Source organism: Sinocyclocheilus rhinocerous, unplaced genomic scaffold, assembly GCF_001515625.1.
Source record: "Sinocyclocheilus rhinocerous isolate Xijiao unplaced genomic scaffold, SAMN03320098_v1.1 scaffold603, whole genome shotgun sequence".
In the NCBI taxonomy this organism is placed as follows: Eukaryota; Metazoa; Chordata; class Actinopteri; order Cypriniformes; family Cyprinidae; genus Sinocyclocheilus; species Sinocyclocheilus rhinocerous.
In genome coordinates this window covers 2,843,202-2,870,999 of record NW_015656630.1, presented here as the reverse complement: position 1 = coordinate 2,870,999, position 27,798 = coordinate 2,843,202, and the positions used below count along the sequence as shown (strand labels likewise).

The 27,798-nt window shown below is 38.0% G+C and overlaps 2 protein-coding genes across 2 annotated transcripts in view; both read right to left on the bottom strand.

The window, feature by feature from the left end:
- Positions 1 to 3,139: 3,139 nt before the first annotated feature.
- Positions 3,140 to 6,895, bottom strand: LOC107720692 (claudin-7-B). The gene is made up of 4 exons (XM_016528488.1): positions 6,464 to 6,895; positions 4,137 to 4,301; positions 3,788 to 3,872; positions 3,140 to 3,644 (listed from the first exon to the last, which is right to left on the bottom strand). Exons 1-4 carry the CDS (start codon positions 6,684 to 6,686, stop codon positions 3,488 to 3,490), a joined length of 630 nt encoding a protein of 209 aa, XP_016383974.1. The 5' UTR covers positions 6,687 to 6,895; the 3' UTR covers positions 3,140 to 3,487.
- A 13,281-nt stretch (positions 6,896 to 20,176) lies between these two features.
- The window catches only part of LOC107720691 (fibroblast growth factor 11-like), a 60,495-nt gene continuing 52,873 nt past the window's right edge, over positions 20,177 to 27,798 (bottom strand). Inside the window, exons 4-5 of the mRNA XM_016528487.1 lie at positions 23,484 to 23,682; positions 20,177 to 20,534 (exon numbers count right to left, since the gene is read on the bottom strand). Coding sequence (XP_016383973.1) covers positions 20,401 to 20,534; positions 23,484 to 23,682 — 333 coding nt within the window. The 3' untranslated portion in view covers positions 20,177 to 20,400. The remainder of the gene's footprint in view (positions 20,535 to 23,483; positions 23,683 to 27,798) is intronic.

The following is a 27,798-nucleotide window of genomic DNA, read 5'->3' as shown; positions in this document are numbered from 1 at the left end:
TTTTGTTAAGTACATTATATATAATTACATATATATATGAAGAGTTCAGATGCAAAAGCCTCTAAGTGCCATCTGAAATTTTCTTCTAAAATTAGCATTTTTATCAGGCTCCTATCGTTTAGGTTCAGTAACTTTACTTTAATGGCAATGTATAGGTCCTTTTCTATGCCATTAAAGTGAAATAACAACAAAAATATAGGAGCCTGATAAAAATGCTAATTTTAGAAGAAAAGTTCAGACAGCACTTAGAGGCTTTTACAACTGCCTCATAACTTTAAACTTTGTATAAGATAAAAAAGTTCAAACTGGGATATGGAATATGGCATTTAAAAGGTAACTGGGTTTTTAACAGGGTTGACGGGTTTATTGCTCATTTAATTAGCCTTGTGCTCAAGGTTATAATATTACAAGGTGATTATTGGAAAGACAATTTTTAATGCTGATATTTCTACAAACATATAGATTTAATAATCAGCTCATACACAAGTATACAGGGTTGACAGTTTCATATTTCACCTGTGCTATAAAGGCCATGTAACCAATATGTTTATTAAGCAGATAATTCTTGATATTTCTACAAATACACAGTTTTCAAAAATAATTTGTACAAATTCATAGATGAAGATTCAAGAATATCCCCTTAAAGTTGAAAATTAAAAATTAAAAGGAGACACTTAGTTTGTAACATTTTATAAGATACTGGAGTTTTTGATGATGTGTTAAGAAAAGTGCCTGTAATAACTTACGGAATTGTAATAATTTATGGAATTATGTATTTAATAGAATATTTACATATTAAGTTAGGTTACACCTTGTTCATTAATGTATAACTAAACTGTGCACAGTGTAACTGAACACCAAAGCATGACCCAAATTTGCATATCTGTTAAAGTAAGATATGTGAACATTATTTTATAGTGGTCATAGAAGATGAAGATCTGGATGACGTCATGAACAACAACAATGGACCTCTACCTGTCCCTCTCAGCAATGAGCCGTCCTGAGCCTCTCTAGATTCTTAATATTCTGGACCAGCTATTAGTGAAATGCGCCCTTCTGCCACGGGACAGTCGGGACACTTTCAGCAGGAGAAAAGTCAGACACCTCTCCCAGTATCAGATTCACATGAGATCCGCATGCGTTTCAGCTGTAGTTTACTAGTCGCATGGCAGCAGCTGTCAGTCTACAACAGGCCACACAGGTGATTTGTTGTATAGTAGCTTCTTAGACCAGAGCTCTGTGTGTGACACTCGTGCCTCCCAGAGGGAGAAATGTGCATATAGACTGATTAACATATTTCTGACCAAAGGCAAAGACCAGCCACTGTAGATCACTCTGTCCAGGCTTGTGCTGTTATAAAGATGTCTTTCAATTTATTTGTTGAAACATTTGGCAAGAAGAATAGCACAATGTTCTTGTGTTTTACTTTGTCTCTCAAAACTCTGGAAATGTATGCTGCTTCCTAGAGCCATGGTTGTTACCTGTTGTCCACGACAATATATTCAATATTCAAATGTCAACCAAAAATATATTTCCTCTGGTATTTCTCACTTTTTTTTTATTAACAGAAACAAGTAGTATCTCTAGGTTAAAAAAAGAGATTCATTTAATAATTGCAGTGGTTTCAGAACGAAACTTTTTTGATCACTTTTATTTAGTAATTTAATTTATTTTGTATCTTAAGGCATCTTGTGCCCTGAAGTTGAGTATTACTTTTCTAAAGGCTTAAATGTTTTTATGCCTTATGAAACATTGCACGTTGCATTAGCAAAGCTATGCACTTGCTTGATCATTACTATGATACATTACTTTTGTTAAAATATGTAACAAGTTTATATTTAGTTGGCTGAATGATTCTGTGGCACGTATGAAGAATTTATATTGTTTTATGTGTTGCTTGCATTTTGTAGCTATTTAAGCACTGGAAACAATGGTCATGCAAAAAGAGTAAATGTGTAAATAAGTTTGACATAATAAATGTCAAATGTAAAGCTGAGCATGCAAACTGTTCCATCTTTGTCCACTAGATGGCTACAAAACCTAAGAAATTAATAGTTATCCTTTAAGGCTCTAGCAATTGTTATTAATGTATTGCATTTGCAACCATTTATTGGCAGTAGTCTACTTGCAAACAGCCTCAAAATCGACAAGTTCAATGTCTGGGAAAAAAAACCTGGATTAGAAGGTGGGTAGTTTAAGGAATTTCCATTAAACATGTTCTATCTAGGTTCACCTCGGCCAATCCAAATTGTTCTTGGCGCCACAATTATCAGAACATCTGCTATCTAACAGACTTTTTGATATATTGTGATATATAGGTCTCGACAGCGTTTATGTTCTGTAAATGTTTCATTCGCTAATGATTCTAATCAAATGCTCAAGCAGTAGGCTACTTTGCTACTATGGTAATTTCCTCAGGTGAACGCGATTTGTGTTGGCAAGTGTTTACCAGGTCTCTCTATAATTAGTATTCGATAACATTTGTAGTTACTAAATCCATTTTGGGACGTATATACGGTATATGCCTATTTACATGTATAAAGAATAAGACTACCAGCCTTTTATTTCGACTTTCTTTAGGCGGACTTAGTCTGAATCAGCAGCACCCACCCCACTACGTTTTACTGACGATACACGGTTAGCAGGAAATGATCTCTGAGTGGCAGTAGAGAGCAACAACTACCACAGGTTGAACATTGTGGAAAAGTACCTTACATTTCGTCTCAAATATTTAGGTGAAACGTAAATCCCCTTTGTAAGCAAATGTTTTATGTTATTTATTATAACCACTGATAGCATATTTGTGAAATACAAATGGCTGTAATTGTTAACCATGCATATGCTACTGCTCTAATTCACCAATTGCACTTGGTGACCTATTTTCCTTTCACTCATATTCTCCCATTACAGGATTATTTACATTAAGACACGTTTGCAGTGTTAGCCAGAATATGCAAATTATGCTGAAGCAGAAGTCAGAGGACCATGTGGGACTCACAAGACCAAGGTATTTGCAAATCACTAATATGTGTATCCTGCCACAGATTAGGCACATATAAAGAATGTGACAATGTCCAAGTCTTGTTTTAAAAAATTTATTTACATAAAATTGCAAACTGAACAGTCAAAAACGTTTCAAAATGTTCACTAAACATGGCCGTCTTATGAAATGAGGGACATACTGGGGAAGAACCCCCTCTTTCCAAACTTACATCAGTAACAGGATTTATAATAGGAAAAACAGACTTGGTGCTTATCAAAAGAAAGAAAACGGAAGTGACCTCCTTTTCTGAGGTGGGCTACTGTATCTGAGCATAAGTAAAATTTTCCCAAGGACACTGATCTTAGCTGTTTGTTCTATTCTAAGTCAAACACAATACAAGAAATTAAAATCTAAACAGATCTGAGATCAGCTGACTAGGGAAACTTCTACAGATGCTCTAGGATTCATTATGATCTTCTCCAGCTTGTGAACTGTCGCCATGGCTCAAACGTACTCCTTGCTGCTGCTGGGAGGTCTGGAGGACTTGGGGTACTTGGGAGATGATTTACCCTTTGGGCAGGAGGCAGCCAACATGCCTCCACCCATTATGTCCAGGAACGCACCTGCCCAGGCGATGAAAATGGCCGCACCGAACTCATACCTATAGAAATATAATATTATAATATGAGCTTTGCCTTTCCTTTCTTGGTAACAAGAGGATGAGAAACTATAAAATGAGGTAAAGCACATGGATAAATGCCTAAACATAATTTGCTTGTGGTATGCAACCACATTTGAACTTACTTCGTGTTGACTGGTGTGAAGGGGTTATAGAAGTCCTGGACGATTCGATTTGTAAACCAGCCACAGGCAACAATGCTACAGAGGGCTGAGGAATGGAAGAGAAGAGATAAATTAGTTACTTATGAAAAAATTTCCAAACATGTTTTTGACCATTTTTGTCCACAAAGAGGGAATTAACATTTTAGTCAACTGACAGATCCTGGAGCAATAACAAAGCACTGATTCCTAACCTGGCAAGAATTCCTTTAACCTTGGCATTTAAAACCTTATCTAGATTTTTTTGTGTGCTGATGAAAAAGTACTGCATTACAAAACTAGCATTAATATAATGCTATTAAAGTGAACGCACCTCCAACAATGAGGACTATACCGCCTGTCATGGTAATGCGGGACTTTTTGACCTTGTCATCACCACCACAGTTAGTGCACTTCATGCCCATGCTGGCCACACCCAGTCCTGCTACTGTGAGAAGGATTGCGACAATCATCAGGGCACGAGTTGCCTGGAGAGAACCTGAAAGAGGGGGAGGGTAGAGAATGAGTGAGATACAAAGAGAAAAGGTAAATAATTCGGTCTCAATGCAGTACATTTGTAACAGGGACATTCAGATTGCCCATGCAAATTAAAATTGATAATACAAATTATATAAAAACTTAAAATAAATGTTCTTTACTAGGCTAAAGGTAAGCTTATTCCCTTCATCGTTTATCATGGTTATGGTTAAACTCAGTTCACCACACAAAACAGGCAAGTGCTTTAATAGTGAATCAGAAAGATTATAGGCAGACTAAAGGGTTTTGAAATGGCCGAATTCTCTACAGGCTTTTGTTTTTTTCCTCTGACTCACAAAAAAGCCCTTCCCCCAGCTACACCTGCAGTCAGGTGCAACAGAGACCGGTTCCAACCGGAAGCCTCCTTTGAGAGCGCAGTGAGATTGTACACATATGTGGGCAGCGATTTGCCCTTTAGCTTTAGAGAAGGAACAGGTTTAACCAGTCATTGGGAACTTGGGTATCACTGCAACAATCTACTTTCTTTTGATTTGTGGGTATGGTTTGGCTTTCCAAAGTATTACAACACTTCACTTTTAGCATCAAGATGAATTAAGAAAGAAATTACTTTACTAGGTGTGCATCACCTGAAATGAAATATACATTAAAATCTTACAGGATATACAAAATGGCTGCCTAGGGCCATTACATCACCTTACTTTTTTTTTTTTTTTCCTCACTTTGCTTGTTCCCTATTATATCTCATGGTTTATCCATAACAGCAATACTACAGCAAGATATTAAATAGGCTATATCAAACTTGTGTGTGTATATAACAAACTCACCGATAAGACACTTTAAGATAAGTGTCTGTTTTACACGAGCTAAATCAAATGACTGATATGGTAATTGGCTAAATGACTTTAGTGTGTATAAAACACACAGCCATAAACACTGAAGTGAGCCTTTTCCATCAATCTCAGGTGTTAAGAGTAAAGATGGGATGAAATAAGGTGAATAAACATCAAATAAAGAGCAAACGCCTCTACTATTATTTTAAAAAGGCACTATTTGAGTTTAAAAAGTGTCATTGTCTGAGTTTAGGTGCTCTCACAAAGGAGTTGTGTATTAATAAGCTGTTGGCAAAATACACAAGTCATTCAAAGACAATGCCCGACTCCCACACCCGATACAGGAGCACCGAGTTTCCGCGATGGGAGGAAGGGTGGGAGTCACGCCAGTATAATCATTACTTTGAGTAAAAGCGTAACCCAACTGTATCACCAAACGTTAAACTAGCAGTCAGTCAGAAAGTTCACCCAAATGTTAAAACGGTTTACATTTTGTGCTTATCATGTATAATCTCCCATTTTGGCAACTCTGGCTTGAAAATGTCCACATACTTCGTTTACACATTCCTGAAGGACGGCTGCCCTTTTTACCACCTTTATGTTTCCTTTGACCCAAAACAAAAATAATTATCTAACAACCAGCTCTGCAGGAATGTGAGAGGCTACTATTCACACAAATTTTATGTAATCACAGCCAATGAGAGTTAGCGTGCATTTGTTATTTATTTATTTTTTATTTTTTTACACCAAACAATACAAAAACAATTTTTTGAGGGAACTCGTGGAACAACAGGTGCTTGTCCTTATTATTGTAACACTAGAGGAGTTGCCGCGAAATGGCTCTAGGGCGTGGTAACGTCCTAGCTTTCATGTAGCTACAAATAAGACAAGCATCAACACAATAGTCCGAAATATGATTTGCACCTTACATTTTACAATTAATAATTATAATAAACTTTTTTAATACGATTTTCATGTTATCAACAAATAGTTTAAAAGTTTTCATTTCATAATTAATAACTAACAAAGCTATGACAGGACACAAATAAATTATATCAGTAGCTTGGCACCATTCGAAGCCAAAATACTCGTATAATTATCATCAGAGTGTGAAATTAGTGTTCATATGCCACTACGTTCAATAGTGCGCGCATGCGCGCTTACAGGTGCAGCGTTTCACTAAGCAACAGCTTTCGTGAGTTTCAAACCACAACTAATATAAACAAACAGTCCAGTGCAAATTAAAGTACTTTTAAGAACACCTAGCGGTGTTGTTAATAATATAGGCCAAAGTTACCCTTTGTTAAAAAAAGACGGTTTGTAGGCTACTTACTATCGAGTTGTAGGATGGAGTCATACACCTTGCACTGCATTTGTCCGGTGCTCTGGAAAGCGCACGACATCCAAAGGCCTTGATACATCGCTATCGCTGTGATTATATTATCTCCAACGTAGGCAGACATCTTCCATTGGGGTAAGATTGTGCCAACAATGAGCCCAATCAACCCCAGAAGCGATAAAGTAAATCCCAGGAGCTGCAGTCCTTTATTTGCCATATTCTCACAATGAACTTAAAAAATAAACTATATCTGAAAGCAGCAGTTCAGCAAATAGTTATAGGCCTAATGCTTTTCCAAATGAGCTGTTTTCGTAATCCTCCGACGTTAAATTAACAAATGTTAGGGGAAAAATCCGTTAAGAGCCGTTGCCGATGCCCTGACTCAGACACCTGTTGAGTGAACTAGCCGCACCTTGAATATGAAATGAGCTGCTGATTTGAGCTTTTAGAGCGTCGTCCTCTTTATGGGCGGAGACTTCCTGAGTTTCGTCCTCAGTTCACTTCAATTTGTTGTTGTGAGGTCTGGGGGTTTCGTGACGACACCTTATCGTAGTATGAGTAACGTCACTGGTTATCACAAATCACAGACTTGTCATACTTTCATTTACAATCTGTATCGCATTTTACATGTCTCGGAACTTATTGTCAAGGCGTCTCGGTCTTTAGAAATGGATGGGCAATACTACCTAAACACTTCTCCAAATAATATATAGATTAGGCTACATTATGCAGTCATATGTGGGCCGTTTCAAGAAAAGCGTGCCTTTTGTATTCATCATGTAGGTGCAAAATAAAATAAAATAAACTGACAGCACTATACTTACTAGTGGTATTTTCTACACAACCATGTATTTATTTATTTTTGATCCATATGTGGGCGTGTGGGGTCATTAATAATAATATGTAGGCTATGTATGTGCATGTGTGTTGACAAATACCTTATACAGGCATTTGTAAATGAAATTAACCTCCAATCCTTCTTCTATAGTTTCAGGTAGTTATTCGAATGCTAGAAAACAGCTGCTTTTCCGAGTAAAACCGCCAAATAACGTAGTTACTTTATGATACGTAATATTCAGAGGGTGGGGGAGATGGGGGATTCCCCCGCACTATATGTCTCTGCATCGACTGAATGGTTTCATTCATTCATTCATTCATTCATTTTTATTTCCAGTGAATAGGAGTTAAAACTCCCAACCGGGTGACACTACTCCAATAATAGACCATGAAAAATACAACAACAAAAATTTTTTTTAATTAAATAAATAAATAAACAAAATAATAATATCTTTAAAATATTGCCAAGTAACGTTGCAAACAATAAAATCAGAAAACGACTTTAATTGTAGGCCTAAGTATACGGAAAAGATACAGTTATGATGTTTTTTTTTTCATATGATTTAGTCGAGGGATCAATTTATAATCATGTTTATATTAATTAGTCCGTGAACTCATTCTCTCAGACGGCCTGGGTAGGCCTATGCAGTTCGCAGCTTATATGGACGGAACGCCACTGATATATATATATATATATATATATATATATACGTACACTGAATGATGATGCAACATTATTTCACCTATATTTTGACATTTTATTTTCACAAAAGTTATTTGAAAAGCATACCACTTGTGTTTAATATGCTTTCCATGTATATAAGATGCGGATATCTACATAGTGCTATTTATGTTTATATATTCAGAATTATGACTACATGTTCACAATTTGCATTTATATATTCAGGCTTATAACTAGGCCTATATATTCTGATGTACTTCTATATAATCTGATTTACATTTATATATTCAGACTTACAACTATATATTCTGATTTACTTCTGAGAAAGACCTTTATTAAACTAAATAAATTTTTCATGACAAAGATTTGGCAGGTCTGAATAGACTCACTCACGTAGCCCACATGTAACCAAAGCTATTGATAGTTAATAGTGTTAAATTGTGTTTAAGAAGTAAGTGTTAAAAGTGCTGACACAACTTAACATTGCCAGCCTTTCTCAAATAAAATAACACGGTGAATTATATCCCTATACATACAGTATTAGTAATGTGTAAACGAAAGTGCACAGAAAAATCTATACACATCTCACAAGAAAAAAAAAGAATAATACTTTGCTGACATATTTTTGTATTTGGGTTTCAGTGTTTTGAGCAAATGCCGGTGGTATTGAGTCACAAATCAACTGAGTCATGCTTATGAAGGCTGACAGCGTTACAACCTCCATTTTAAGAGAAGTGCCTGACACGGTAAGAAAGTCATGACAATCTTAGGCCATACCTATTAGATTGAGGAATTAATTTTAGACTTCAATTGAGATGAGCGACTGATGACTATTAGCCACAGAAATAGGCCACATGTCAGAACTTTTACAGTAAATGCACCTCACGTTCATGGTGTGTTAACATGTCATTTGAGTGAATTTTTGGCGAGCACCCTGAGGGTTCCTGTATACAAGTTTAAAAACCTGCAGCCAACCCAACACACTTTTCAACTTATTCAGCTGTTTCATATTCAAAGTATTTATGTGTTGTTCTGACACGTCTTCGCTGTTTTAGAACCTGTTAGTAAATATACATGCATCTGTATTGTAAAAAGCCGAAGTGTTTTCTTCGTAACCACTCTATAGTTCCATTGTACTATATAGTTTCCAGGGAAGTGATTCCACTTCAGGACAATTTTTCATTGCTGTTTGTCTAGCCACATTATCACAAACATAGAGAAAGAGAAAAGGGTGTGTCTTTAGGAATCATACAAGTTAAAGTTATGATGTCACAGGTTTCAGTCAGAAAAAATTCCTGATATGATTCATACACAAATGAGCATGTACAAGTGTGTACAAACGGATCTACACTTCCTAGTTTATGAGTATGTGAAACTGTTTACTAAAGCATTATTTGCCACCGTTCTCACAGGGGGGAGGGTTGTAACATACCAGTACTGGTTAGACAGGTTCTACCATAAACCACAGAACACCAGCCCTGAGCATTTCCTGGAATCTAATCCAAACACATTCATACATACAAAGAAATCTCTACTTTATAGTACTCCACACGCATAGTCCAATATACACATCCACGTATCGCATCTCTTCTCATACTCTTATGCTCCAGTGAGACATTTCACACACTCCACCGGCCACTGTCTCAGAGAGCATGAGAAACTCGGAAGTTTATTTCTGATGATGTGAGCAAATGCAAACTTCCTATAAATATCTTCGCCATGGCAGTACAAGAATCATTTTTGTTTCTCACCGTGCTTTGTTCCTGAGCAGAGACTTGAATGTCACCTCTATGTTTGGGTGGTGGGGGAGAGGGTTCAGGGGGGAGGTCTTATTAGACCCACCCCTATAATTGTTTAGAGTCCCAAGCCAAGTAATTCAAACTGTCAACTGATAGTGACTCATAGCTGAGAGGAAATGGGACAGTATCAATTGAGAGCATAGTAATTCTGACAACTACTGTTTTGTTTACATGGTAACCCAGGTGAAAAAGACGTAGTATTAAACGTATTAAAAATATACTTGAAATTCAAGTAGGACATTTTAAATGTATTTTAAGAATTACACTTAAATTGCACTAAATATACTTAAAGTGGTTCCATTTTAACACAATTTCAATATATTAAATATATTACAAATAGATTAAAATCCAACTTAAACATATCTTGAAATACACTTAATATACTTTAAGTTGTTTCAAAAGAATACATTTAATATGCACTTAGTATAGTATAATTTAAATATAGTAAGTATGTCTGAAAAAGCACAATTTAAATATATTTCTTTTTCACCTGGGAATATTATCATGTATTGCTATATATAGTTGAATTAGCTCTGGGGTTTTTGCATACATATATATCTTGTAGCATGTAGCATTATTATCACTTTTATCTTAACCACAGTTCCTATGGAGATGGGTTTCGTGGAAACTCACTCTCTCTAGCTCTGTCTGTCATACAGTTTCTACTTACTACCGCTCCCTATTGGAAAAAATCCCGCTAGTGTACAGTTCAGCCACTAGGGGGAGTCGTGGCCTTTCAGTGTAGCTCAGTCCAGAGAGCTCTGACATTTGTTTTGTTCCTTCCTTTATCGGTGTAATGGATGCTGAACATCACCAAAATGTCTCAGCAGACTCTCTCTGTTTCTCTCTTTGTTCTTCCTTCTTGGGGTCTGATAACAATAATGTCCATTTACATCCTAATGAGAACAAAAGGTGTGATGGGGAGAATGAGGGAATAATGGAGAGAAGAGAATGTGTGGGAATGAGATAAAAGTGAAATCAACGGTGATGTTACCAGGGCCTCACAGGGAAGGATAATGGAGGACATTAGGATAAATACTGAGTGTGTGTTTTTGTAAGAGGCTACATACAGTCCATAAGTCTGAGACTATTATAGTGAAAATGCTACTATTTGCATAATTTAATAGATTTTCTTTTAATTACAAATTGTATTATGACCATAACAGTTTACATTTTATTTGGTTTGTCTCTCTTTTGCTTTATTTGACAGCAGCACTAATTTTAGAATTATCCTACACTGTAAAAAATGTTTTTCTGAAGTTCTAATTTTTTTGAAGATTATTGGAGTGTGTTTTACATGAAAATACTATTTAAGTATTTCTACTGAAAGAAATAATGTTTAATTCAGCATGATACTTGCCATTTCTTTGTAATTATTTGTGAGCTTTACTAGCAATTTATGAGTGAGAATTGTTTTTACACTGTGAAAAAAAAATAAAAATACTGGTAATTTTCTGCCAGAACATTATTCATTATTTTTTACAGACATTTCCATTAACCCTACAACATAAGCCAGTGCAGTGCAAAATTCAAAATACAAAACACAGAACACCTGTAAAATACCAATACGGAAAATTCCTTCATACTTTGTGCCATATTTTTATGATTTTTTGATGTATTATTTACACCAATTCAGTGTATATCCCTTTCTGTTTATTAAATTACCTAATCATAACCCAGTAGTTTTTTATTAAATTAAATCTCCATTTTACCATAAATTACTTAATATGCTTTTTTTTTTTCTCAGAAAGATGATTGTTACTCAGGATAACAATTTTACACCAATCAGAAAATCTTAGCATATTAAGTTTATTTTGTGTATTTATGCTTTTTAACTGAAGTAATTTCTTTTTTTTATGCAGTTGAAGTTGCAATTTCTGTGATCATGTCTCATAAGATAACAAAATTAAGTATAAACCTAATGTTAAGTGTTAAAAGAAATATATAAAAGTAACACACCACACTCTTTATAAAATAAAGTTTCAAAAAGGCAATAGAATGGATACCCCAAAAAATCATTCAGTGAACAATTCTTTAAAAGAACAATCTTTTTTGTGTGAAGAACCTTTTTCCACTTGTAAAGAACCGTTTGCGCTATAGAAAGGTTCTATGGATGTTACAGGTTCTTTATGGAACCATCAATGCCAATAAAGAACCTTAATTTGTGTAGGTATTTTAGGTAATCAGTGCACATAGTATCATAACCAAGGCTGCTGACTCAGGTTTAATTTGCGTTGTGGATGCAGCGTCTCCTACATCCACTAGAGAGCAGTATAAAACAGGTCTTGAACTCTTGCAATCTCATACGCCAAAGACCTTGACGATCAGTTTAAGTGGTACAATCTGGGGAGAGTCTGGAGATGTGTTCAGGAGGCCTCGAGGCAGAGCTGAAGGCCTGAGGGAAGAGTTCAAATAGTGTGAACGATGTCAGGTTTGAATGCACACTGCATACAGAGCGAGAAGCTTTAAGAAGATGCCATGTTGGATCAAAATCATCATCTGAGAGATCATAGAGTCTTGTAATGGAACACAGTTGTGTCTGTGAGCGTATATTTGCTTGCCAGTGTGCATGTGTGCAAGTACTAGACACTTGTTTCTATATGCATTATACTAGCAGCGTGTGTGTGTGTGTGTGTGTGTGTGTGTGTGTGTGTGTGTAGGGTGAGATCAGAAAGGGAAGCCCCGGTCTAAAAGCTGAGCCCAGATGGCAAATGTAATGAGGAGCAGCATGCAGAGGCGCGTTCTCTGACCCTGCCACCCTTGCCTTCCTCTTCCCTTCCTCCCCAGGGACACGTCCATGCATAATGCATGGATCAATTATTACTTCTAAAATTTTGCTGTATTTCCTCCAGAGCACTGTGAACACAGGCAAGATTGCAGCAGGGTGCCCAGCAATCTGCTTTTATGTGGTCACCTGGAAGACTTGCCATTAGAATTTAACCATGGGAAAAAAAATTCTACTGAGCATTTATCACCCTTGACAGATTTGTGCATTACTGTTGTGGTTTACCTTTATCGAGAGTTGCGGAGGTTTGCTGCAGGTGAGGGTCTGATACAACCATGACTCATAGCTTCTCTGATGCTTTCAAATTCAGCCTGGGGACTCAAAACCAAGTTCTGGTGCACTTTTGTCAGTGGGTGTGTAAAATTCAGTCAAATCAAACGTGCTTGTGACGCAAAATAGTGTATTGCTGCCAGTATAAGAAGCATACGAATCATTATTTTGATTTGGACTTCTTTTGCTGTGATTATGATTAAATTTTCTTGTCAAGAAGTTTTCACTAAATTATCTTGTTCGTTTTTCGTTGTTTTGATGTAGCAAACGCCATTTCTAAGCACGTTATGTATATTGCTGCATTATGAATAAGCTAATTTGTTCGTTTTTCGTTGTTCAGGGACTCATCATTACAACTGTAATAGGTCTATGTATGTCAGTGGTAGACAACTTCCAAGTCAGTGAGCGTCAATCACTAAATATTTTGAACAATTTGTGTATTTATGAGCTCAAAAACACGCACATTTACCGGAGGATTCACAACAGGTCTGCACCAAGTCTCTCTCGTGAAACCAACATGGAAGTGACTAAAACTGCAGTTCATCGACTGGCCGCTAGAGGCTGGCTCCAAAAGGGAGTCAGTCCCATAGACTCCCCATGTTAAAATGCCCAACTTTACAGCAGAACACACTTTTAGCCCAAAATTTAATTGTTCAAAGAAAAAAAAAAAACAGCAAGACCGCGAGACATTAACAAATCAAAAATGCCGCAAGTAAGTTATATTTCCTGTTCGTGGTCAGTCAATAGTGGTGTCCAAGTTTGTAAAAAAGACTAAACGACAGCTTCTGATATATTTGTTTAGCGATTTATTTCATTCATCTCCCTCTTGCTGGTGGAACTTTGTATTGTGTGACGTAGTCCAGTGAAGGCGTGTTTAGGGCGGGTTTTACAGGAGTGCCTCGAGGCTACTGGCCCAACAGTGGAAACGCGGCATGATTTCGGCCTCTGTGCTCAAGGTCCAAGGCTATTAGCCCCTCCCGGCTCGCTGTAAGCCCTGGCTCGCACTGGCCAGTGGAAAAGCGGCTTATGGGTGAAGATGGCAGAAGACTGTACATGCGCGAGATGGACGTATGCACATCTACAGACTTGGATCGTTTGTGATTCTGGCTGTCATCCTTTCTTGCATTGTCTTGAGCCTTTACTTTGCCAATTATAAGCTATATTGTTAGCAGCCTGGATAGCCCACAGTCAAAAGTAACTCAAAAGTAATACAGGACTCATGTAACGCATTACAATTCTGAGACAGTAATATTGTAAGGTAAGGTATTACTTTTAAATAACAGTAACAAGTCATCTATAATGTATTACAGTTTGGAAGTATCTTGCGCAACACTGTCCGGGAGTGACGCCGGTGACGTGCTGCCAAGATGGCGACGGCCCGCTCCGCCCAATTTTGAGCTTCAAAAACGGTCTTCAGAAATCTACGGGTGATGTCACGGACACTACGTCCATGTTTTTATACAGTCTATGGTCCGCACGCAAATAGTTTTGTACTTACCCTGTTTCTTGTATTGTTGTTGAACGCGTTTCTTGTATTGTTGTTGAACGCGTGCACGTAGATAATAATTTGCATAATACGCGCTGAAACCATGCCCATATAAGGGCTTTCCGTGCTACCTGACCTGTCTTTCCCGCTCGCTCACGCTCTCTTTCGCGCGCGCACTCTCAACTAAGAGCGTGCGCAGAAAGAGTTTCGAAGAGTTCTCATTCTCAAAACCGGTTTCGTATTGGCCTGGCCTACATCGTTTTATCACGTCATTTTTATTGTTATTCATTAAGATAAACATTTAGTTACTTCGTATCTAATGATGTTATTATTTGTTTAGTTAGTTTTGTAAATATGTGGTTTCAGTTGGTTTTAAATGTTATCCTAAATGTTAAAAATGTTCGAGCTTACCGATGAATGATTAATGATGTTTAAAACTTGCCAATTAAATGGTTTAGAAAAGCTGACATCATGACAAAAACATCTTTAATGTTGAACTTGTGAAAATTACCCTGTGACCATGAGAAAACAAGAAAGTAAAAACTTCTAAAGTGTTTTCTAAAACCTCCAACAGTATTTTAGTCTCTCCCTTCATCCTGCAGAGAAATGATCACAGTGCAACCATCTTTTTTGATTTATCCCATACTTTTGATGTATTCACTCTTTCCTTGTTTAACCCACATGCTGTCATTATCTCCAATACGCAATCTGCCTTCAAAATATTTCTGAATATTCTCTCTGCAGGAGTCCTGATGGAGAATTAGTTTCTAGGATTACTTTTTAAACAGCGGAGGGATCTGAATTATGTTTTGCCCTCCCACGCTGAAATTCAGACCTTTTTCTGCATGTATTTTTCTGATATTAATCCATCAACTGCCAGCTAATTCTCAAATATATAGAAGAAACTTGTTTTAAGAGTTTGTTGGGTCTGTAAAGGCGTTCAAGACAATTATCTCGGCTTGCTTGAAGGGTCTGGAAGATGATCTACGATTTTATAACGAGCCTGCATGCGAGTGTGAGAGTGGGCTGTGGTTTATATTCCACCCTGCGGTATTAATTCTGTTCCTCATCTGATTAGCGAGACTTCCTGTAATGCAGTGACATAATGCAGATGTTCATAGGTGGCCAGTGAGAGGATTAGTCAAGGTCTGGTGACATAAAAGGGAGAAGTTTAATAAATACTGCACACAGTGAGCGTCTCGTGTGTGAATGTGTTGTCCGTGTGCAGTGTGCCAATGCTAAGTGAAGGGAGCAGAGGTTGTCTGTCACCTGTCACCTGACTGCTCACCTGTGAGTAGGCTACCTGCAGCTGTCTGCGCCATCTGTTTCCTACATGCTTCTGATATTATGCATGGCAATTTTCTAAAACCAGGAGCAGCGAACACCTAAAATCACATATTATATACAACACAGTCCATCACACATCTTACAATAATACAAATATATCTGTTTATTCAGTAATATGTAGTAATAAGACACACCCCCTTCCTCCTCCTAACCCAGAGATGTATAATTGCTCTAGAAACGTACACAGGATGGCAAGTTGGAGGCCAGGAGAGGGTGCTAAGGAGATCCTGTGCTCTGTAAAGGGGACTCCTTGCCTAGTATTTCCAAAGTGGCATGCATGCAGTAGAGTCCCAGTACTCTCCCAGGTGTGTCGGCTTCCAGAGCAGCACTTCTGCCATGCTGGTTAGGGGCGCAGGGGATGGCCAAATGACCCAGGCTGTTAGTCTGTGGTCAGCCTTCGTTGAGTCTCCGCGCAGGCCTCCATGCTGATTCGTAGGGCAGGTGTGTGTTGCTCCGCCTCCAGTGGCTGTCAGCCAATCAGCCTGTTCCTGCATTCACTGTAAGATCAGGGGCGGGGCTTAAGCAGGAAGCCGCATTCCGTTTGGCAGTTACTGCCACACTCAGGCAAGCCCTGGCTAGTGGAAGACTTTGCTTTTTCGGAAGACGAGAGGACAGGGAAGAAAAGGACTGGCTTGTTTTCTTTTCATTTCGTTTGGAAGACCTGATCAGAAAAGGGTGCGTTGGCTTTTAGGTTTCAGTTTGAGATTTTTTTCTTTTCTTTTTTGCTTAAAACTAACAAATCATGTGTTTAAGTATGGGTAAGGAGGTCTTAAAAGTCCAATTAGTCCATAAAAAATATAGCAGTAAAAGAAAACAATCAAACAAATACAAGGTTTCAGGTTCATACATATTTTCCACTAGATATAAAAGCAAATTTCAAGGAAGTACCCATCAGTTCTTTAAAATGACATTTTTACTGCGGGTAAAATGGCCTTCGGTTGCAATTAATATTACAATTGAATAAAAACAAATACAAAAAGGAACTCAAATCTGTACATGTCCAAAGTCCTTATGGCTCACAGCAGTTTTGGCAAGACCAGGCAATCCATCTCCCCAAAAGCACCCATTTACAGTACTGTCATAATTTTTTGATTGCATTTAATATTACTTTTTAATCATTCTTTGATTTATATACACATATTGTTCTCTTTTACTCCTCTGAGATAGATAGTATGAAATCAATTTTTCATCACAAAAATACAGCATGAAAATTTCATAAGTGTTCCCTTGATCGTCACTCTTTTTGCATGCTTGAATTGAGGGCAAATGAAACAGAGGGTGGACTCAATGTGTCCTTGAGAACTTGCCCTGATTTAAAAGAGAGAGCGAGAGTCAGGAGAGATCTGATACCATAATACTAGCAACTTCACAGCAAAACCAGGTCTGGACAGAAGCAAGAGAGCGGGAGCGAGCGAGCAAGGCCCATTTGACAATACCAAAATTGGGTTTGCAATCTGAACGTCACTTTATCTCCATGTTGTCCTTTCCTCCGCCGCTTTCTCACCGACTGGATAAAGTCCCACAAAAAAACAAAACAAAAAAAACCTCTCAGTTCATCGTCTGCTAATGTCCTCGGGTTCCTCGGTTGAACAGGGAAATTATTGCTCACAGCGCTGGGCTATTGCTCTCCAGTTTGGCTTTTATTGAGTCAATCGATCGTTACTTCGCTCTATCTCTCTCTCTCTCTCACTCGTACACATACACACACAGAGCTGGAGGGAAGGTTAATAGCCACTGGACACACAGGAGAGGGTTTGGGGAGATTGCTCAGGAAATGGAGCATGACTTTGGAGCACACATGAGGGGGCATATGCGCGCCACATTCGTCCTTGTGTTCTTAGCGTCAGGTAAATACACCGCACGTACACGTTCCCCTCCCCCCATCCTCAGAGGGACTCTGTTCCTTCCTCGCCTTCCACTCAATCAGCAAGAATTTGTGTCTAATTCACAGAACAGGATCTTGCTCTCATCATTAGCACCAAAGCACACGTTCTCCTCCAAGAATCCAACTTAATGATCTTCTGGTTTTGCTCCTCATAATCGAATGCCTCTAAAGCCGTCTTCCTCTCCACAAGCTAACTTCAAACACCGAGCTGCTCTCAGGATTTTCACAGACTCTCGCAGTCAGCGAATCGTCTTCATCCCAAATCTCGTCTTGCATAATCAAACTTTCTCCAGACTTTCTCATGCTACACATTACAGGAATGCTCCAGGCTCAATACAAGTTAAGCGCAATGAACAGCACTTGTGGCATTATGTTGATTTAACACAAAAATTAATTTTCTCTTGTCCCCCCTTTTCTCTAAAGAAAAAAAAGTAGAAGAAGCAAAAATCTGGGTTACAGTGAGGCACTTAAAATGAAAGTGATGAGGGCAAATTCAGAAATCTCAAAATAGTCTTTCTTTAATAAAACAGCCACAAGATATAAAAATGTGCATGTTAAAATGATTTTAGTGTAAATATGGTTACTAACTTTTTTGGTATAAAAGTGTATTCAATTTTACTTTGGCAACTTGCCATGACAATGAAACAGTTAAAACCATAAAAATGATTAAAAAGGGTAATTTAAACAGCTTTACTGCTATATTAAAGCTGTTTAAACAGAACAATAAATGTAAATGTTTTATCAAATTAAAAGCTTCGAATATCTGCTTGAAAATCGTTTAACAATTTGCCCTATTCATATCCATTTCAAGTGCATCACTGTAACCAAGATTTTTTTTTTTTTTTTTTTCTGAAGAAAATTAGGAAAAGGTTTAAATGCATTTTTAGTTTAATCAACATTATGCCACATCTGCTGTTAATTCAATTCAATTGAACTGGAATATTCCTTTAATATTCAACTTGCTAAAAACTTTCATTGAGACACATACACGTACCATGCTTCAACATGCTAAAAACTTTCTGCAACATGCGCAAACCCTCACTAACATCCACTATACATTCTTCTGACTTCCTGTTGCATTTTCCAAAATATGTTAAGTCCTTTGATTTAAATGTTAGACAAAGATTTGTTTTGCTGTTCAGATGTTTAGGGCACAGCTCAAGGAGATTATGTCTATGTGAACACAAATAAGAATCAACAAATGACCTTTCTCAGACAGAACAACAGCAAAATCAAAGTCGTGAACCTATCACACATACAGCCACTCAAGCCATACCTTCTACAGCCCCAGCAACTGCTATTGGCCCACAAATGCATGTCATCATGAAAGAGGAGGTTGCTTCCCTTCTGTAGGACAAAAGGGCACCATTTGGAAGCTGGTTGACCAATGCTTTACTCAAACGCACACATGGCAAACAACTTACAGAGTGTGGCGTGTGTAAACTGATAAGATGCCTGTGGAATTACAAAGAGATCCTGGATGTCACAGCACATCCTCTTGGTTATGTGTCAATTATGAAACCTGGAGAGGGTCATCAGTCAACATCTCCAGGCAGATTAAAATGCCCAAACTCGACCGAGCCATTAAAATTATCAACTGTGGTGTGCGAGCAAGTGCGTTTACATATGTGTGCCCAGACTGCCACACACACACACACACACACACAAATAAATAATGGAAGCAGATGTTCATTTCACATCGTTCTGTCTCTTTCACACTCTAATACTCACGTCTAAATGCACACAAACACTGCGTCATTGATCGGCTCACCACAATTTAAATTTGCATATTAAAATCTCTCGTCCGAGCTGCTTGAATGAGCTGAACGTTCCTGGGAAAAGGAGTAAATAATTCAAGCAATCATGGCTGGACTCCATGTAATCCCCTGTAAGAATTCCATCAAAGAGCTATCAAACAACTGCCCCGAATAATCTTCACTCGTTTGCCAATGATACGGATGCCGCTTCAAGCCCACTGGCCATTAAACATGAATAGAGTCGTCACAAGAGAATTTAGTTTAGTTTTTTTTGGATCTTACAATCTGCAGGTGTAGCCATAATTAAACCAAAAACAGATGTGTTTGAGTTGTGGATTCAATCTAAACTCATTATCATCATCATCGGGTTGTTTTTGAGAATATCAGACAGTGTAAAAAAGTAGAACTACAGAGTTATGTTTAATTTCAAAAGCTGCCCAATCACATATTCTGCACGACGCCATTGGCTTCCCTGGCAGCGGCCCAGCAGGAATCAATCAACACCTGCTGACCAATAGAACTGGATCCTCCTTGAATGGTCCAATAAAAACAAATTTTACTGTACTCCTTCCCATAGTTATGACTGGCACAGAGCAGCCTTTGGCAAAGTGGTGGCAGGAAAAAAATGAACCAGCGAGGGTCTCATCTGCTGGAATCATTATGATGATATTGGATAATAACCTCTCTCTCCTTCGCTCTTGTTCTTGCACCAAAACTCTTTGTTCAAACAAAGAGAAACCGTAGGGAAAGAAAATTCAATTGAATTCTTCAGTTAGGATGGATATTGTTTGCATTTTTCGCCTGACACTGTGAGAGAACTCAAGTAGGGCATGTGGGGGCACAGAAACATGTTTAGGGGGGGGGGGGGGGAATTCAGGTGTCATGCCGGGTCAGTGGAAATATATGTGAGCTAGTTCGACAGAGAGAGGCAGGGATTCTCTGCTCATCTGTCTGATCTTGCCCCATTCAAAAACCCACAGCTAACAGCCGCTCACACAGCTCTTCCTGCCCTCGCTGCATGAAGTAAAATGGAGCTCTCAGTGTCTATGTAGTCCCTCACCCTCCCTGCGTGTGCCCCCTGTGCTATGAAGCGTCAGCACTGGGGGCCTCTTTCCTGCCGTTCTGGTGAGACGGGGAGTCTGAAGTCTTTACGGTTTTGCGTGGAGGACTCTGCTCCGCTACGAGCGCATGCAGTGAAGGTTCCTTGTACATGGCCACTGAGGGAACAAGAAGAACAAAGACACACTGATGTTTTTTAAAGCAACAACAGAGTAACTAAAGTTATAGTCTCTGGAATAGTGCAATGTAAAACTTAAAGAATCTGCCATTGAAAAACCCGTGTTTGGACCACTAATTGGAATATTGGGAGGGCCATTAGCTGGTACAAAACTAATTATTATCTAGTATAAGATGGCCAAAGTTGGATATAAGCTCATCTATGACATCTGGTACAAGCTGGATTTTGACTGGTTTAAGCTGGTGCAAACTGGTTGTTAGCTGATCTAAAATGGTCATTAGCTGGCTCAAGCTGGTCAATAGCCAGTCCAAGCAAGTTATTATCTGGTTTGGGATAGTCAAAGCTGGATATTGGCTGGTCTATGCTAGGTTATTTGCTTGTTCAAGTTGGTGTAAGCTAGTTGTTAGCTGATTTAAGATGGTTATTAGCTGGCGCAGGCTGTTTATTAGGTGGTCTAAACTAATTATAAACCTGCCTGATATAGAGCAATCTGGTTATTATCTGGTCTAAACTAGTGCAAGCGGGTTATTCACTGGTCCAAGCAGGTTATTAACTGCTCTAAACTAATTATTGTCTGGTTTAATCTGGTGCAAGTAGGTTATTAGCTGATCTAAGATCAGCTGGTACAAGCTGGTTATTAGGTGGTCGAAGCTGGTTACAATCTGGTCTGAGTTAGTGCAGGCTGATTATTATCTGGTTTAAGCTAGTGCAAGCTGGCTTTAGCTGGTGAAAAATGGTTATTAGGTGGTCTAGGCTGGTTATTATCTGGTCTGAGTTAGCACAAGCTGGTTATTATCTGGTTTAAGCTAGTGTAAGATGGCTTTTGCTGGTGCAAACTGGTTGTTAGTTGATCTAAGATGGTCATTAGCTAGTCTAAGCAGGTTATTATCTATCGTGAGATAGTCAAAGCTGGATATTGGCTGGTCTATGCTAGTGCAATCTGGTTATTTGCTGGTTTAAGTTGGTGTAAAGTAGTTGTTGGCTGATTTAAGATGGTTATTAGCTGGCGCAGGCTGGTATATTAGGTGGTCTAAACTGGTTATTAACTTGCCTAATCTAGTGCAAGCTGGTTATTATCTGGTTTAAGCTAGTGCAAGCTGGCTATTAGTTGGTGCAGAATGGTTATTAGTTGGTTATTATCTGGGGCCAGTTGCATAAACTTAGCCTCTATGTTAAGATAGTGTCTTAAGAACTAGTTTGACCAACTAGCAGTTAACCAAGGGGTAATCAGTCTTATATTTTGGATTCAGCTTAGACTAATCTACGTTTTTATGTAACCAAATGTAAAAAATTGTTACCAGTTTTTAAGAAAAAAATTGCTGACTAACTTTTAAGACTAGTCTAAACTTTTATGCCACCGGCCTCTGGTCTAAGATAGGGCAAGCTGGCTACTAGCTGGTCTAAACTAGGGCAGCTGGTTATTAGCTGGTCCTTAGCTTGTCTAGGCTGGTTATTATCTGGTCTAAGATTGGTTGGTTACTAGCTGGTCTATGCTAGTGCAAGCTGGTTATAAGTTGGTCCAAGATGGCTAGTCTAAGTTGGTCATTATTGGGTCTAAGCTAGTGCAAGCTAGATATTAGCTAGTCTATGCTAGTGCAAGCTGAATATAATGCATTAGTCAGTGCAAGCTGGTTATTAGTTAGTCTTTGTTGCTTATTAGCTGGTTGGCCAGCCACCATCTTCCAAAAACAATCTTGACCACCTGGTTTGCTAATAGACCATCCAAACTGGTCTACTAGCTTATCGCCTGTTTGGACCAGCTATTGACAAGCTTTAACCAGCTAGAAACTAAAACACAGTTACCCCTTTAAGTTAGATTTTCCATCTGGGAATGTCAGTCTCTGCTAATCTACAGGTGCATCTCAATAAATTAGAATGTCGTGGAAAAGTTAATTTATTTCAGTAATTCAACTCAAATTGTGAAACAATTTATTTCGTCTATTAAATAAATTCAGTGCGCACAGACTGAAGTAGTTTAAGTCTTTGGTTCTTTTAATTGTGATGATTTTGGCTCACATTTAACAAAAACCCACCAATTTATTTAATACACGAGTTTCACAATTTGAGTTGAATTACTGAAATAAATGAACTTTTCCACGACATTCTAATTTATTGAGATGCACCTGTATATTCTGCATCTGAATTAGGGCTGCGTGATTAATCGAAATTAAATCGCAAAGGCGATAAATCGCGATTAGGCAGAAGCTGCAATTGTCATGCTATCTTTCAGTGAAGCACAGTTCTGTGATCAGTAGTGAATCTCCATCTGAAGGCCAGAGGGTGCTCTCGCACTGAAACTCCAAATACACCATGCAGAAGAAATCCAGGAAATCCCTATAGTGGTTGCTGAATAAACAGAAGATTTAAAAGGGTCATAACTACGGCAATATGTGGTTTATCTGAGTTCTTCTTATTATAATTTTCATTAAAATGAAGTATATTTAAATCGACACAGCCTTTATCACTGCTTAGAATACTATGAAATATTGTGTGCCTTATTCTGTGTAAGAAGCCACATAATCTCAAAGAAAGATTTATTTAAAACACTCGACTGACCTTATGAAGTGAGTTTGGAGTAAACACATGTTATTAAATGTGGTATTTTCACGTGCTTTCAGATGGAGCAGCATTTACTACACAGAGCCGTCATTCACTGACAAGCTACGCAAACAGCTTTCATAATCACAGAACGATATCTTCGATTTCATAATTGCACAATAATATCGTCTGCGATTATGAATGCGATTTTGCATAGCTTGTCAGTGAACTACGGCTCTGTGTAGTAAATATTGCTCCATCTGAAAGCACGTGATAGAGATTTACTACTGATCACAGAACCAGCTTTACTGACAAGATGCGCATGACAATCACATTAGATTAATCATGCAGCCCTAATCTGAATGTTTCTCAAGTTTAAACCTGATCTGACCTTCGATGACTTTAGGTAGGAAGTGTGCGGCTGCTTTGGTCTTCTTCACGCGGTTGCCCTTCATCACTTGGCCATCCCGGTTGATGCCGATATACCACGAGCGTCCAGACTGGCTTTGGCGGTACAGCATGGAGGAGTACGTCACATAGTAGTTCTCAAACACACTCTCTTTGAATTTGCATTCTGGGTTGAAATTCTCCTGCCAAAGAATGAAAAACACAAATATGCTAATAAATACAGACATCTGTAATGCATGCACATACATGTATGAGAAAATGAAAGATGACAAAGTTAGCATGTTTTTAACAGAAATAACATCACACCGTACTTTTGATTGGTTGCTCTGCATCTGTAGAGGGTAAGCGGAAATCCCATCATGGTGCTTCTTTGAAAGCAATGTTCTCCAGAGAGCAGGAGGTAGATTATTCTACTCATAAACTGCATTCATTTGCATGACTGATGAATTTAACACACCCAAAGGTACTCTGAGATTAGAGAAGCAGCGAGCTCCACTCAACATATGTACCGGCATGCAAATGTAAATGCACACACTTGAAAGCAGAAGCCACCAATCTATAGATACTCAAAATGTCATGGCCTGCGATGAAGAAAAACACATTTCGCTTTCAACCTAAAACTTTAATTTAGCCCGTTCTGAACATAACCTTGCCTTTCCCATTCATCTCCCTTTCACTTAGAGCCCTTCCCACCAATCCAAGCCACTAAAGCCAGGTGACTGTAACCAGGAGCGACATGTATACATCTCTCTTAGTCTTCGTCAGGGTCCTTGCCCTGTCAGAGAGCAGACCCAATCAGCAGGATTGATTTACTGAGGGTAGCCAAGCAGAAACGGCTGACTGAAGTCTTTTGGCAAGCCACCGGAGATTGAGAGATTCGGACTGAGTGAGGGAAGGAAAAACGGAGAAGATGCTGGGGTCTGGAGGTGGATGAAAGGGTTATGGGAGTTTTTCTTCCCCGATCTTAAGCAGCTCAGCTCGAGTTGAGTGAAAACCAGCGAATACGTCCAAATTTCTGCCTGTCTGCTTTTAGTCTATGCAATGCTCAGGATTTTTTCATAGATTTGTCTTCATCAGCTCTCTCGTTCTTTTTCTTTCACTTATTTTATCCAACCCACCCTCCCTTCCTCTTGGTCTATGCATCAAACTAAGCAGCTTTTGCCTCACGTATTTGATGTCCTCAAAATCTCACAGACGGAGGAGATCAGTAGATGATCAGCCTCATGGAATACTAATAACAATCTAATCACGTGAATCGAGTTACCACGGCCACCGGGAAGGACATCGTCACATCCAACCTCACATTTTCAAGTTCAGTCTTCCAATATATAGCCCCAAAGTTGATCTTTGTCCTGTTTTACAACATACATTACATTATAGCTTGTGGTGGTACCATCTTGAGACATTAAAAACTTGACCTCCAGGAGTTGACCTGAGGACAACCTTAGGATTTTAAACATTTTGATGCCAAGGACCCCTAAATATGTTAGGAAAAAGTCTGTGAGAAAAAAAATATATTAAGTGTGATATTATAAAGACTACAAGATAATTGTTTCCAAATTTGAAATGCATTTGAATTAAATTTACATTTTTATTTATATTTATTAATTTTTCAAGCAAATTGTCATTATTAATATTCTCTAAAATATCTTCTATTTATTAAGCATATCTGAGATTAACACTTTAAAATAGTTTTACCATATATAAATAATAAATATAAATGTATACAAATATAAATAATTTAAATAAAGTAAATTTAAACAAATTCTGTTTTCAATCAGAACATAACACACATACACACACTTCATTAATATCTTAAGTGTTTCAGTATCGCATTAACATTGATATTTGTATAAATTTATATTATGTCAGATATAAATGTATGCAAAACACACTTATAACATACTTTAAATAATTTCTATATGATATAAGAAAAACGAATATGTATAAATACACACACACACACACACACACACACACACACATATATATATATATATTGCTTAATACTCAAGACTGTACTACCAAACCCTTATGATTTCTGCACTTTACAAAGCAATATTGTAATAGTATCATATTTGCTGAATGTAAAAAAATAAATAAAAAACAACAACAACAACAAAAACTTCATAATTTCCTTAAAGGTACAGTAGGACATCTTGGAAAATGCTAACTTTAGCCTCATAGCACTGAAAGCGAAAGTCCCACCCTCCCTGCAAATCGGCCTACAAAGCCACGCCGCCTGAATGCATATGCACACACAGACCAGACAACCAGAGACAACATTACTACAATACATCATGTGTCATTCACTGGTGAGAAAAATTTATAGTACAGTTAGTAAAAGTACTACAATACCAGGAAGGAACAGGGTGCTCGGAACAAACATTTCTTGGTCCTACGCCTTCCACAGAATATATAAATACTAGTGGTGTCAAAATTAACGCGTTAACGCAGGCGATTAATTTTTTCAGTTCAACGCGTTAAAAATATTTAACGCAATTAACGCAGGGGTGGGGCTAGGGTTGGCCACCCCACTCACAACTGCTGCTTCTGTCACTTTTTCTCTTGACAAGAAGTGCATTTATTTAGTCGCAGAACGACTGAGAACGGGAGACGTTTCAGACGCGCGCTCCACTTCACTTCAGCGCCAGGCGCAAGTCAAGCGAGCGCGGAAACGGTACTGTGCTCGCAGCGCGTGCTCTTCAATTGCGCGCACAAAGGCTCCGGCGCGCTGTAGCCTGTATCCTTTCATATCAAAGCGCGAAATAAACTACGTGCATGCAATGTCGTGGTCAGTTAAGTCATGAAGTTACCAAAATGGCAATTAAAGCTGCCTTAAAACTGTGCATGCATGTAATATATTTTATACGCGTCACATTTCAAGAACATGTCTCTGAAATGGTTTTCAAAACTGTCCTGGAGCAGCCCAGCACTGTCACACTCATCTAACACACCCGGTTTAACTCGTCAGCTCATTAATAGAGACTTTAAGACCTGAACTGGTCATAAAAGGTAAAAAAAGATTTGAGAGAAAATATGATGCTTGTCAGAACCACGTCACGTTGAGCAGCGGCAGCTCTTAAAGAAATAACCAAAATAACCTAATAACCAGCTGCTGTAATGTCTATTAGTGTTTGATAATTTAAATTTCTGTATATTTCTGCTGAAGGGCACAGGTAAATATGACATTTATTATAATGGGTTTATGTTTTAAGTTCACTTAAATTAGAAGTTATTTTTTAAAGTCTAATAAATGTTCAGATTGATTGCTCTCAATTATACTGTAATGTTGAATGGCTATAGTCAATGGTTAAATATTGGGAGGGGGGCAATTTTATAGAGAAATCAGTATTAGTATAATTGATACTGGCCTTCAGTCATAAAAAAATGGCATTTAACAAATATAAAACATATACTGTCTTTATGTTGTTTGTACATTAATTTGAAGATTTAATGTGAAATTATTGCAATATAAAAGTATATTTAAAAACTTTAATGTTAGGTGGGATTAATCTCGATTAATCGCGATTAATTTCAGAAAAATGTGCGATTAATTAGTTAATTTTTGTTATTGATTGACAGCACTAATAAATACTAGGGCTGTCCTCGACTAAGGATTTTTCTGGTCGACTAGTAGTCGTTAATTTGAAGCATTAGTCGACTAATCGCACGCTTAATAATAAACCATTTAAATCATTATAATGAGCCTTTATTTGCCTACATAGCCTAATAAGCGCTCAAGTACACGCATAAAGCTTGCCACAGCGCACCGGCAGAAGTAATGATTATAAATATGTCAGTGAAAAACAGTAAGGAGACTGCATTAACATTTTAATAATTTGTTGATACACTGGTTTCTTCTTTGGTTTTACTAAGCGACTAATAACATTTGGTTGACCAAGCCTCTTCTGGTCGACTAACGGTTAGTCGACTATTAGGACACGCATAAAGCTTGCCACAGCACACCGGCAGAAGTAATGATTATAAATATGTCAGTGAAAAACAGTAAGGAGACTGCATTAACATTTGATAAACTAGTGCTTTCTTTGTTTTCAGCTTCAGAGATGAAGTCGGCGACACCGCCTCGTCATCTCCGCAGTAGTGATGCGCCTGTATGCATGTTTCATATGGATTACATAATATGACAATTTGTTTTCCATTTGAATGGTTTCATTTTAAAGTAGACATTTATAGATATAGATATGTTTTTAATGTCTGTAAGGCAAAAATATACACGGAGTTTCGCGCTCAAGTTCACAGACCGAGACGGCAGAAAGCACATCCTGTTTGCTTTC

Excerpts from the sequence above, each read along its gene's own strand:
- LOC107720692 (XM_016528488.1), bottom strand. The coding sequence starts at position 6,686 with ATGGCAAATAAAGGACTGCAGCTCCTGGGATTTACTTTATCGCTTCTG. Across the intron at positions 4,302-6,463 it reads CTCCATCCTACAACTCGATA|GTTCTCTCCAGGCAACTCGT; the intron begins GTAAGTAGCCTA and ends CCCCTCTTTCAG. Across the intron at positions 3,645-3,787 it reads TTCACACCAGTCAACACGAA|GTATGAGTTCGGTGCGGCCA; the intron begins GTAAGTTCAAAT and ends ATATTTCTATAG.